This window comes from Myiozetetes cayanensis, unplaced genomic scaffold (genome assembly GCF_022539395.1).
Source record: "Myiozetetes cayanensis isolate MyiCay16 unplaced genomic scaffold, myiCay2020 scf21, whole genome shotgun sequence".
NCBI classification, from domain to species: Eukaryota; Metazoa; Chordata; class Aves; order Passeriformes; family Tyrannidae; genus Myiozetetes; species Myiozetetes cayanensis.
The window spans coordinates 10,095,510-10,108,562 of record NW_026087423.1 but is presented as its reverse complement, the minus strand read 5'-3'; the positions used below and the strand labels follow the sequence as shown (position 1 = coordinate 10,108,562).

Here is a 13,053-nt window from a genome sequence, read left to right as displayed (position 1 = left end):
TATACCAGCTGCCTCTTTCAATAAGACAGATTAATTTTATTCCCTCAGCAACCAAACTTTTGCAGAAATTGGCCACATGGATCACTGGAATAGGAAAAAAAAATAAAAAGGAATACAAAGTTGTACTGTAAGGACAGTGCTGGGAGGGCTCAGAATCACTAATTTTGCACACTGGCTCCCCTCTTCACTGCCTAGAATCTCTTCAGCCTCATGAATCCTACAGAATGAAATGTGCCACCAGTTACACAAGCTCTGAACTCCATCACGGGCTGTTTGGTACCAGCTGGAGGCGCTGCTGATTGGAAGCAGCAGGGTCCAGTCTGGTGTAACACGAAGACACATCCAACCTCTCAGGCACTAGACCTGCCTGTAATTGTTTGTCTCTGGTCTTTGCCTAACAAGACCAATGGGAGTTTCAACTGAGACAGCCTTCAGGATTTGGCCTATTTAATTTGTGACAAATACCACTATGCCAAATCCTGAGGGCTCCCTTTTTTTTGGAAGAAAAAAACCCTGTTGTATTTATTGGTCCATTTCTTTTGGAAATGAATGCAGGTAATTATTTTTGGTTTCACAGTGTACACTGGCAGTTAAAATTTACCCCATGGCAGGTTTTTTAACAGTTCAGTGTCTGTGTGTGTGTGTGTAAAATATAACAATGAAGACTATTTTTCTGTAAAATCCCATAGTCTGATACCTTTAGTTATACTGAGTAGAGCACTGTAGTGTGAACAGAGCCACTGGCATCTCTTTAGTAAGATGCTGCTAAGGGGGAGGATGTCACAGTAATGGTCAAACAGGGACCAACCAGAACTGCCAGCACAAAAGAAAAAAGGAGTGTAATTTACTAAAAGCATTTCTTATTTTACTCTTGAGAATACTCAGTGGTGACCAACTGGAATTTGTGCCTGAAGCACGTTCAAGTTTAGGTTCTCTGGGTAACTTCCTAAATCACATTTTTCAATCCATTCATCCAGTTGACTTTGTATAAAAACACATTTAAATAAATTAGAAATTACAATAGCCATCACTAAATCATTCAGGTGATGTTGAATTTTTCCCATTAGTACAAAGGAAGCCCCTACCTCTGCAGAGAGTTTCTACAGCCACATCTCAAAGGTGGGCCGGTTGAAACCAGCAAAAGGATGATGGAGGTACCTCCTGAGTGCTGATGTCCAGTGATGTACTGACTGCAGGAGTCCCAATAACCCTGTGAGGTTTCAGGGTGGGGTCTGTGTTTCTGGCTCTGCCACCATCTCCAAGACCCTGAGCAAAAGCTGAAAACTGAGGCTCAAATTTCCTTTTTTAGCATTTGCAAGCTACTTTTCTGCAGCTCTTACGATGAGGTCAGTGGTCACTTAATAATTTTGAGTCGCTTTGATTCTAATGGGAACATGAGAGAATTCAGAAGACTGAATCAAATATCTGACCTGTGACGATTCACACTGGAGAGCTAAAGGGACAGAATTAGTTTGTTACCCTTTCCTGTAAATCCAAATGAGTTCTACTGTTGTCTTCATCTGCTCTTCACATTTGGTGCTGGGAAAGGATCACTCACCTCAGTAACAGGGCTGGAGCACCCTTTGTAGGGAATTTTGTGTCAGACCCTTAGACTGTACAATCCAGTCATTTGCATTGCTTTGAGCAAGGAGTCACAGGAGCAATCCATGCACTGGTGATTCTGCTGATTTACTGTTCACCTGGCAGGGACACATCACCCTAAACCCAACCCTGACCAGTATAAACACAAAATGGTTTAGTCAGTTTAAAAAAAAAAAAACACATGAAGATTATGTTTATTTCTCCAGCAAAATCCATTTCTTTCAGTCTTTCATTTGCTTCTCCTCTGAAGACTGAAGTCTTTATTTCAGACATCTGCCTATAGAAAATAAGTATTTTTTTTTAAAGGGCACATTTAAAGATGAAAACTGAAGCTTGAATAACTTAAACAGCATACAAATTACACAGATATAAAAGTTCTCTTTCATTGTCTTAACTTACTGTTTATTTTGTACAGAATTCATTATGTTATACATCTAAGACTTATTATATTGTATAAATATCTCGGGTGTGATGTATATACATATTCAGTGTTATAGATTCAGCAATTAATGTATGCATTTCACAATACACTATAGTGTATTTCAATGTAGTGCACATGGTTTATATTTCATAAAAGAGCATATCCGCTATGAAAAATTGGTATTTCATTCATAGGGTTTTCTACCTTGAAATACAAGGGTTTTTTTTTTTTTCCATTGTATAATGGACTCTTTGTACTGTGTCATATGGCTGTAAGATCTTCTTGTACATTCCCCAGTATGAAATAAGAAACAGCAGCTCAAAACATTAATCTGTGTGTTCTACAGCCAGAGGAGAGCAGGGCAGTGGTTCCTAAGTTCTTACTTCAATGAGAAGGAAGGTGCAGACAGGCCCCAAGGAGCTGAGCTGGGCTGGGGGTGATGGTCAAAGGAAAGAAGTTCTGCACAAATGAGAACTGCCAGCTCTTGCTTCTCTGTTCTCTGCATGCCAGGGTTCAGCTGCCACATGTCACTCAGCTCTGACTGCAGGAGTTGAGGGTCTGGCATCAGCTTTATTTTTAACGTTTGCAAACTCCCCATATTCCACTAATCCATTGCTTCCAGGACTGTTCCTGGGTGTCTCCTGGTGTACATATTCATACTGCACAGTCTTTCCTTGAGAGCAGGCAAGGAAAGTCACTCACAGAGTCTTCTCTATATGTGCCATAAGTAAGATATGACGTTTGTTTGGTATTAAATTACAAGTATTGCTTCCCTAGGCACCTACTGAAGCACAATTCTAGTGAATCTGACAGTATAGTTTCTATTTTTTAGACAATTCTACTTTCCTGCATACTTACTTACATGCATACATTTTTGTGCCTTTTGATCATTTGGCTACCATTGCTTTGTTCTCTCAAAAGCAGAGACTCTTTTATCAATGTGTAAATGCTGTTCATTTAACAGCAAAGTGGAATATTAGATACTCCATGAATAAAATATTTTATTTAACAGTGTAATTGAAAAATATTTAGGTGAATGGGAAAATTGTGGGGGTTTTAAAAGAATTGTAAACTTAATTTGCTAAAAGTATGCCATCATTTTGAAATTAAAATTTGAGATATTTGATTTAAAAAGTGATTGACTCAGAACTATTTTGCATCAAATATATTCATATAAATTCTTTTGCTTTTGATTTCTTGAGATGTAGCATGAGCGCTCAAGCCAGAATAAATCCAAAATAACTCCACTTTATTGATGTTATCCCAGTTTTACTGAGAATAGAATTCTCTCTTCCCACTTCTTTTCTTTTTTAGTGTTGCCATTTTTCCGTGTAAGAACTTTCATGTAACGATGTGATATAAAAAGAAAAAGAAAGGTTTATGAACCTGCAGATTTTTTTTTTTTAAGATTTGGGGATGGGTCTTTTTCTGGACAGCTGTATCCAATTCCATTGTTTAACTGATCACCAGTAGTGGCTGTACTCCTTTCTGATGGGCTGTAATTGTCATTTGACTTTGGGATAGTACGATACCTCCATCTGCCAAAGTTGTGACTCCAAAAATGCCCTCAAATTCAGCCACTGAGCCACCAAAGAACTTCACTGAAGAAGTTCACAGCCCTGCTGACTGATGATGTGCTGAACTAGGATTTCACCACTCAATGCAAACACAACACAGACCCATGATCTGCCCCTGAGTGTGTTTTAGGAACGTGCTCAGTCAGTCACCGGCAGCACGAGGGTTTGTCAGCCTGGGCAAGGCTGCAAAGGCCTGAGGTGTCCTTTGGTGGCTTCCAGCAATGCCCACACTGCACGTGGGTCTGGCCTTTGTCTTTCTGCCAGTGTGCAGCCTGAATGCACAGCCACGTGCAGGGACAATGGACCACCAGGGGTTAGACCTCAGGTACAAGCCCAGGGACACCCCAATATGACAGCAGAGAAAACTCAGATTTTAAGGATCCTCTGTCTTTCGAGCCATAGCTCTGGAAGGGAAATTTTCTGAACAAGTAAAGTTGTTGACTTCTGTTACCTGTGGCTGAGTCAGAGGAGCAGCCAAGGACACCTGTGAGTCCCTTGGCACTCAGTGAACTCCTGTGGCACCGAGCAGGGACCGAGTTCAGCAGCTGCCGGTGCCCTCAGCAGAACTGGGATCACAGGGCAGAAACTGCTGTGAGATCACTGCTAAACTGAGGGCTATGCAGTGAGGAAATAGCTGTGCTGTTTGCCCTCTGCAGTGACCATCAGCAAGCTGGTTCCTCTGATTTTCAGACTAAATTTAGTTGTGGTCAATTTATAGTATATTGTGCAAACAATAGTAAATGATTTTTTTTGGTCCTGCCTCACGGTTGGGCCAAATACAAAATTAAAATGTTGGGAAGAGAAGTTAACTTCTAAAAGGGGAATTTTTATGTTGTTAGTCATAAGGGTCTTTGTAGGAATTCATATTTCCTTATGAGGTCTGGAGGATTTAAAGGGAAGAGAACATTTGTTAAACAACCCAAGACTTCATTTGACGCATTCCTTATGAAACAAGAAGCGTATATGTGCTCTATTATTTTCTTTCCTTAAAATTAGATTATAACAGATGCCATCCCCTCCCTATGCAGTTCAGTGCCAGCAAACATAAGTCTCTAATCACTTATATAAGCCTGTTGTCCTCACTCTCTAGTCTCAACGTTAAAATTCTTGTATTTTCCAGTAGTTACCTTAAACATGTTTCCAGTTTAAGATCCAAGTGCAGAGTTTCCCACAGTTAAGTTGTCTGGTTTGTTCTAATATCATGAGTGAATTATAAATTCAAATCCTGCTTTGATCTACCTAAAAGGTGGGAACTATAGTAGGTAAGGCAGTTGTAATTTGAATCTTATGTTTATTGCACATGACCCACCACTAGAACATGTGCTTTATTTTTGGGGTTTTTTTTAATTATTCTGTGGATTCATTTTTTTTTTTCCTAACTGTAATTTTCAACATATGTCAGTCACCTTTTCAGTAAAAAAAAAAAATACATATAATGCCTATGAAATGGCAGCTTTGAATCTCTGGCATGTTTCCCTTGTTAAAATTGCTAAGTCACTTGTGTGACTACAGTCCCAACGTGCCCAGTGTGCCTTTTCTTTCTTTCTTTCCTTCTTTCTTTCTCTGCTTTTAATGAAACCTGGTGTAAAGTTTTGTTCTTTAATGGCTTTATGGCCAGAGATGTTTTAGACAAGGTCTGGGGCATCAGCTGTTGAGCATGAACGTCTCTGTCCTGCTAATCTCTACCACCAAGGTATTAACTAGTACAGAGTAACAGTGGATCCAAGCTTTGCTTAATTCCTAGGAAGTTTCCTTCCTATTCTATGCATTTCAATACCACATTTGACTTTCTCATTCAGATAATAACGTGTATTGTCAACCAAGCTGCTGTTTCAGCAAAGCATTTCCCTTTGAAGTATGTGCTGTTTGGTTGCAGGTTACTTTTTCATGTTAGCAATGACAAAAGTGAACCCAGGGCTACTCCTTGATTTTTATTTTCCAGGGTTTATTATTATATTTACAGTTCCCTGTAAGAAGACACAACCCTTTCCCAGTAAGAGTTCTAATTCCTTTCTACGTTTCAAATACTAACGACCCATATACCCATATGGAAAGGAGGAAGATAATCAGTGATGAAGGAGGTATCTCTAGGGGCTGATGCAGATGAACAGAAAACTCAAATCATTATAAATATTACTGTACTACACTTTGGTACAACAAAAAAAGAAAACAAACCCCTTCAAAGAAAATATTTAATGTTCCCTAAGTCAAATGAAATTCATAAACAATAGCAGATGAAATTAACCACATGGGGGGGTTTATATCTGTAAAAAATAATAAGACTTCTTGGCTGCATTGCACATAGGCAATAAAATTAGATTCATTCCAATCCCTTTTTCTGTGAGCCTCGTTTCGGGCTGTAAGCAAGAAATGTCCACTGTGCTTTACAAAGGACGACGACTAGAAAAAATCAATGCCAACAAATATCCCTTTCTTTTCCGATTTACCATTTATCATGAGAGATGACAAACAAATGAAGTCTCCTCTGAGTCTGAGCGTAGTTGTATTAGCGTGTTGCTAGTACCAGGCAGTATACAAAAACAGCCATCGTGTGGGACACCTCCAACACCTACAGGTAGCTGTTTTAGGGGCACATCCTGGTTTGTGGTGAAACAGGATTAACTCAGCCAGCCTCTTGCACCTGCTCACTGATATCAGGTTATCATCTCAGTAACTCCAAGGTTGGACTGTCTTGTTTCTATTGCTGACTGGTCTGACTGCTCCACCATCCATAAACAGAAGGCATAAAGGTGATTACAAACATAAGAAAGTAGTTTTACATATTGTCTTGCAGTCTTTCCATATAGTCCCTAAGTTCCTTGGAATCACCAAGATTCATATCTTGGCATACCCATTTAATATTATCATCACTGTCAAATAGAATTGAGTTGGTGTAGGGGCCTCCATCCTCTGGCAGTATTGTTGTATATGAAGTGAACTTTACTCGCTTCTGCTTTGGCCCAGAAGGATTTATAGGTTCACTTTTAACTTCTTTTTCACAAAGGTACTCAGAAGATCTGAGGATATGATTATGAAGAGTCTTCTGAGAACTCCCATTAAGGAGGAAGTTGCTTTCTTCAAACTGCATTCCTCTGTCAATCATGGTAGTGCACTCCTCTGATGGGAGTGAAATGTCCACTGGGTTTTCCAGCAGTTCAACCTCATTTCCGAGCCAGACCCAGTCATGGGAATGGGGGATGTTGCCTTGTTCACTCACAGCAAACCTTTTATGCCTGTACTTCCAAGCAAATGCCACACAGTTAATCAAAAAGACCAAGATTGCTAAGCAGAAAACACACAGCAGCGCGTACATGCCAATCTCCAAATCTGTTAATCCTCTTGAAGTCAATGAGAGATCACTGGGATTGTTTTCTCCTGGTATTTCTACTTGTGTAGGGAAACCTGTGAAGGCAGTCGGGTTATTTTGGAGCTGGCCATCCTCCAGGGACTCCTGATCAATGGGAGACATGAAAGTTGTGCTTTTGTTTGCATTGTCCTCATGACTGAACACGTCCTCCTGGTTTTTGGACCATTCTTGTGCTGTCCTGTCTTGTTCTGCAGCTTTCTCTATGGAATTGCTTGCATGGCTTTTAAAATCCCTCTCCACATCTTCAATGTCATTAGTGCCTCCTTTTTGGTCAGAATCTTTTTGGCCAAATTTCACTTTGACACTTCCTTTCCCAACAGCCAGAATGCTCTTCCTCTTAGTCTTCTGGCAGGGCTCGCTGATGACCATTTCAATTTTAATCAGGGGTCCTTGCCCGTCCCCTTCTGCCACCACAACAGGCCAGTTGGACTGAAGGTTTTGGTGTGAAGACACTACCATCTCATCCAGAGAAGTGATGGTGATGGAGAAGTCCTTGGAGTCATAGATATCTAACGGTGTCACTGACCCATCACTGAACAAAATCCAAGCACTGACTATGGCTTCCTGGGGGGAAAGAGAATGAGGAAAAAAAAAAAGTGAGAGAGAGAACGTATCAAACTCTCAGTTATTGAAGTCTGTTTGGCACTGGCAAAATAAACTTTGGGGGTTTTTTTTTTTTGTTGTTATGTCATTTTTTTTTAAAAGAAAATGAAAATATCTACAGTGCCTCTCATTTTTTTTTCAGATTTGTACTCTCTAGACCACTGAGGCATTTATCTCATCTTCAGGAACTACCAAAGAAACAGTCATCTAAATTTAATATAAGGTGCTGACAAAGACAATTGACAATTCTTTTTTTCAGTCTGAAGTAAGAAGCCTCTTTTGAATGCCAGGACCTCATGATGAAAATAATCATATTTCCAATGTCCCGGTTAATTAATTTTATAAAGGACCTATAATGGGGAATTTCTCTAATGCTGCAGTTCCAGTACCATGTGGAACACAACATGCAGAGCTGTTATGTGAGACCAGTGATCCCATCTAGCCCATCAAACAAATGAGGTTAAGAACACATCTCAATACAGTACTTTATACTTTTTGTCATGCTTTCAAATATACAAGATGTGAACTATGCAAAAGTGGCTGTAGTCTTTTCTGGGAACAACAGAAACTCACAAAACCACCATTTTCAAGGACATTTTGATCAAAGCAATTTGTCTTCCCATTACAAATTGCTAGTGCAAAAAATATAGTTACACTTTTGCTACTGATGTAAAACCTCAATTCTATAAAAATTCTATTAAAAAAGTGCTTTCATTAAAACCTATTGAATTCCTCACAAACTGATCAGATTTCAGCAAGGCAGGTCATGAAAGCTTCTGTACCTGAAGCCAAAGGTCCTTTTGGCTGAGCTGACTTTGTGAGACTATTAAGGAATGGGATTTCCACCTCTGTTTGCATAACTAGACTGTATTTTCCCATAGAAAAAGTTTCTTGAGTGACACATACACGCTTTATTTTGCATGCCCAGACACATTCATCACTTTATCTGTGCTGTGCAGGTCTCCAAACTAGTTCTGAAGAGTTTAATGGTCATTCTGTACAGATGTTTGCACCATAGGAGCTGGTCAGGAAGACAAACAGCCTTTACTATGTGAAGTGACTGCTTTTCACAGCCATACATTATATCTGCTCTCTAAAATTTACAGCAAGTAACTTCTCCCTCTCTTCTGACAAAGCACAGTAAACACATTAATTAATTCCATATACGATTTTGGACCCTACCTGTTTTGGAGTGTGAAGGATATCATAGGCAGAGGTGGTAGAAACGATTGCCCTCTTATTTCCTTTGCTGATTTGTAAGGAGACAGACAAGCCTGAAACCAGTTGTACTCCCAGGTCTGTAATGGTTACCCGGTCATCTAAAACTATCACTGTCTTCTCTGCCAAGATGGAATCCGAAAGAGGGGACAGAACCTTGAAAGAGAAAGCAAAACACCTTGCATGAAATAGCAACTAACTGTTGTAGAGCAAGATTAGCCTCTAATCAGCACAACACTTCAGATTAATCTTGGGTTTGTCACATCCGTGTGTAAGCCAGAACTGATGTTTCCCCCAAGACGTTGCAGTCATTTGCTGCTAAATTACTTTATCTAAAAAATAATTTAATAAAGCAACAAATCACTTCCAAATTGCAGCTTTGTCTCAACAATGGAGTACAGAATAAATTAAATGGACTTGTTCTTCAAAAAAAAAAAGTCATTTTTGTGTGGTCTATAAAACTCCCTGTGAGTGCAGGACAGAGTGTAAGACACTGATTAACACTGAAACTCAACAGGAGGATAAATAAGTGTAAAAAGCCTAGCTGATAGGAACTTGGCCTGTTGCCTTTCTAGGGACAGAGAACCTGAATGAAATGAAAGTGAGATTTGCAAAAGAACTTTGAAAATCCCACTGGGTGTCTGCCTGCATTTTTCAATGCCAAAACACTCCTGCCAGTTGCTCTAAGAATTTGTTTCTAACGTGCTCAGAAAGAGACAGATACCTTTATAGTGATGCCAGAATCAGCTGGTTCCAACCCAAAATACTTAAGAGAAGAAGTCCCTTGACCTCCTTGTGACTTTTGTTTTAGGCTGAAAGGAGCTAAGCCCTAAAAGTACCTGTTTCTTTGTGTTGACTGCAGAGGAAACAGTGGGAACAGGACATTACAGATGTTTGCTGTTACTAAGAAGAGCCCAAATCTTGTATTCCTTTCTTTTGATTAAGAAATGTGAGTGAAGTTAGAAAGAGAGACAGGTGGTGAGCATGAACGATCTGAAAGGTGTCTGAAGATTATTTTTGTGTCCACGTTTTGTGATCCATTTTTCAAATATATGGGGAGTAATTTTTTTGAAGTATATAAAGATGCATGTAGGTATTTGGCACAATTTCCTAACAGTTATGTTTACGTGGCCCCAGTCAAGTTAAAAGCAGGTAGTTGTGTGCATCATGTAACCTGTTTCACTGGTCAGAAAATCTCACTGTGTTACCAGTCACACTAATATGGATAAGTCTCTTCAAAAGCTTCACCTAAAGGTATTTTATGGACAAATAACCACAATGAAAACCCATTCAAACTTCCTTTTATGTTTAGCATGTGCTTTTTTTTTTTTTTTTTTCCCCTGAGATCAATTGCTTTTATGAGCTAAGCAGGCATTGTGAGTGAGCCCCCAGAACTCTCAATACAGAAGCTGCAGATACACCTCAGGCTGTACCTGGACCGTGGTGATGCCTTGCTCACGACCAACCAGAACTCGACCGTCTTGAAGTTTAGCAATCTTGGGCTCTTCCACCTTCATGAAATCAGCCACAAGGTCAGTGATGTCAAACTGCCACTCAGAGCCCAGCATGTAGGTGAGGTGGCCTCCAAACTCCGAGGACTCAGCTACAAACTGCGTCAGAACTCGCACCATGGCGTGTTGATACTGCAGGGTACAACCTTTGCCTTTCTTCTCATCGTCTTCTTCTTCCTCACTGTCACGGGTGGGCCTGCAAATAGATCCAGGCATTACCTGCACTGCCATGATCTCCCCACAACACTGCAGAGCTTCAGCTGCAGGCTGTTTTCAATTAGATTAATGTCATCATCTGCTGCTGCGTGGGAAACAGGAAACCAGGTTTTGGATGTGTCGGTTACTAAATCTTGGTGAGATGTTCATACAGCTTTTTTTGTGCTGTACAATTTAAAAGTTACTGTCACTTCTTCTAGTAATTGTTTTTTTTTTTGAGTGGGACCTCCCAGCAATTTGAAAATATGTCTGCTCATCTCTCCAAATCTCCTGTAACACCTCTGGGGTTCCCTTCTGAGGCAATGCCACCCCAACTCATCCCACATCTCTGCCTTACAGGGTCATTAAACCCTCTGCATTTGAGAAATATACTATGATTTTACCTTAAATCTCATACAGTTCATGCAAATGTCTGTTATATTTAGTCATGTAATGACCACATGGGGCTTCCAGAAAACCAAACTGGGCACTTGGGCTCCCTCTCAGGACAGTGGTTACTCAGATAACACCATGCCAGAGTGGCTGAGACCAGCACTCACTCCACAGAAACAACTGCAGCATTAGACACACTTCTTTTAGCATTTTCTATCTATCCCCCTTACAAAATATAACCTGTGACAATATAACAGCTTTCCACAGAATTTTGTCTGCTTTAGGACACAGTTTACCATAAAATTTAAAATATATATATATATATTTTTATTTTTTTTTCCTACTATTGTTCATTCTTTGGACAAATACATAAATTCTCTTCTCTCTCCCAAGTCAGGTGTTAAGCAGTAGGTGGTCACACCTTTACTCACTGTGCCCCCAAGCTGCGGATTCATGCTCAGAAATAATTTTCCTTCCTCCTTTACCTATTGAGCCTGAAACCACATCTACAGCAAGGGTGGGAAATACAGGGTAAGTCTCCTATTTTTCAAAGTATTTTGGGAGGTAGTTTTGTGTTTACTGTGTTCCTTTATCTTCTCCTTTGAAATAACAGCTATGAAAAACTATTATAAAAGAGAATTGCTTTTGTTATAAATTGTTTTATGACAAAGCTGGCAAACAGTAAACTGAAAACGTCTCAAAGAAAAGCCCTTGTGCTCTTCAAAAATGACAGAAAGTCCCAGTATTACAGAATCTAATACACTGGGAATACATTTTCAATGCATCACTTTTTAGCTGAGTATATATATTCAGCCTCAAGTAAATGGTCTTTGGAACAGCCTATTTGGTTTTGTGTGTGTAAAACAATAGTGTCCAGCATTAGGAATATCTCTCAGAATTCTTTTTACCCTATTTCTTGCTGCTTGGGAAACCTGCTTGGAAAAGTGTTGGCTTTTCTGGAGTGAACCAAGGTTGCCAGAATTATATTTAATTTACATTTCACACAGAGAAAGGCTTTGCCAGAGAGCTGAGTTAAACCAGCAGCCCTGTTACAAGGGTGCCTGGTAGCACTGATCTAAGCACTGATCTGTCAACTCGACATTATAGACACTGTCTGTGAGCAGTTTAAGTATGTCTCTCTTAATCTGCACCACTCTTCAACCAGGCATCACATTCTTGGACCAGATGCTAATTTTCTGTTAAAAAAAAACTCTAAAGAAATCAGTTTTGCTGGTTTTGAATTTGAAATACTCATTAAAAAGGGTCATGTATTTAAAAAACATTTGCAACACCCCTAAATGAAAAAAAAAATCTCTTTAGGACACAAAATGCAAACCACTAGAAGTTGATTTAGTGGAAGCTACAGAAATAAGCTGCACATAACTCCACTCACAGTTCAAGAAGAAATGCAATTTGGTATTTTTACAGGTCTTGAAAATACAGCCTACCTATTAACAAAAATCTCTGAGGCCTTATCTCCATAGGACATTAAAGTCAATTAACTAAAGGAGTGAATTTACAGCGTGTTCAAGCTTTGTGCCGATGCTGTTACTCACAAATGGAATGGTTTGGATCCAGTTTCACTTAATTCACTTTAGAGTATGGCTTTTCTTCTGAGGGGCAGCACTCAACAGGGGTTTAACTAAAGCAGTTCATTTTATCCTGCTTTTAACTCAGGCTAACTTTCTTGCTTTTGTCTTGAGTACCAGACAGGACCAAAGAAGAGCTGGTCACAGCCCAGTGAACTCTGTGCCCGATAGTGAAGCACATCTGAAGTCACACTGTGTGATATCGGCCTCCCTGGGACCCTCCCGAAAACAATGTGCTATCCCAGTTGCAAATATTTACTGAAATTAAATTTCCAGCTTGTTCTGGGAGACTTTAGCCATGCTATTCCTATTAATGCAAGCTGGAGCCACTCATCCCATGTAAATGTGTGTGCACGGAGCTAGTGCAGGAACTTCAAGACGAAGGTAATTATTTTGCAGATGCATGAGGAATCAAAATAAATGTTCTTGTTAGACTAGCAGAGTCTGCCTGGACCTCTTCTACACTCTAATATTTGACTTTAATTTAAATATACACCTATTGTTTGCTGAGACTGTGGGTTTTTGCAGCCCATTGCAGTAGTCCTGTCAGCCCATGCTGGTTCGAGCACCATGCATT

The 13,053-nt window shown here is 39.8% G+C and overlaps 1 protein-coding gene across 1 annotated transcript in view; it reads right to left on the bottom strand.

The window, feature by feature from the left end:
* Nucleotides 1-1,771: 1,771 nt before the first annotated feature.
* Nucleotides 1,772-13,053, bottom strand: part of TMEM132B (transmembrane protein 132B) — a 225,931-nt gene continuing 214,649 nt past the window's right edge. Inside the window, exons 7-9 of the mRNA XM_050318218.1 lie at nt 10,222-10,495; nt 8,753-8,944; nt 1,772-7,531 (exon numbers count right to left, since the gene is read on the bottom strand). Of these exons, the coding sequence (XP_050174175.1) occupies nt 6,377-7,531; nt 8,753-8,944; nt 10,222-10,495 (1,621 nt within the window). The 3' untranslated portion in view covers nt 1,772-6,376. The remainder of the gene's footprint in view (nt 7,532-8,752; nt 8,945-10,221; nt 10,496-13,053) is intronic.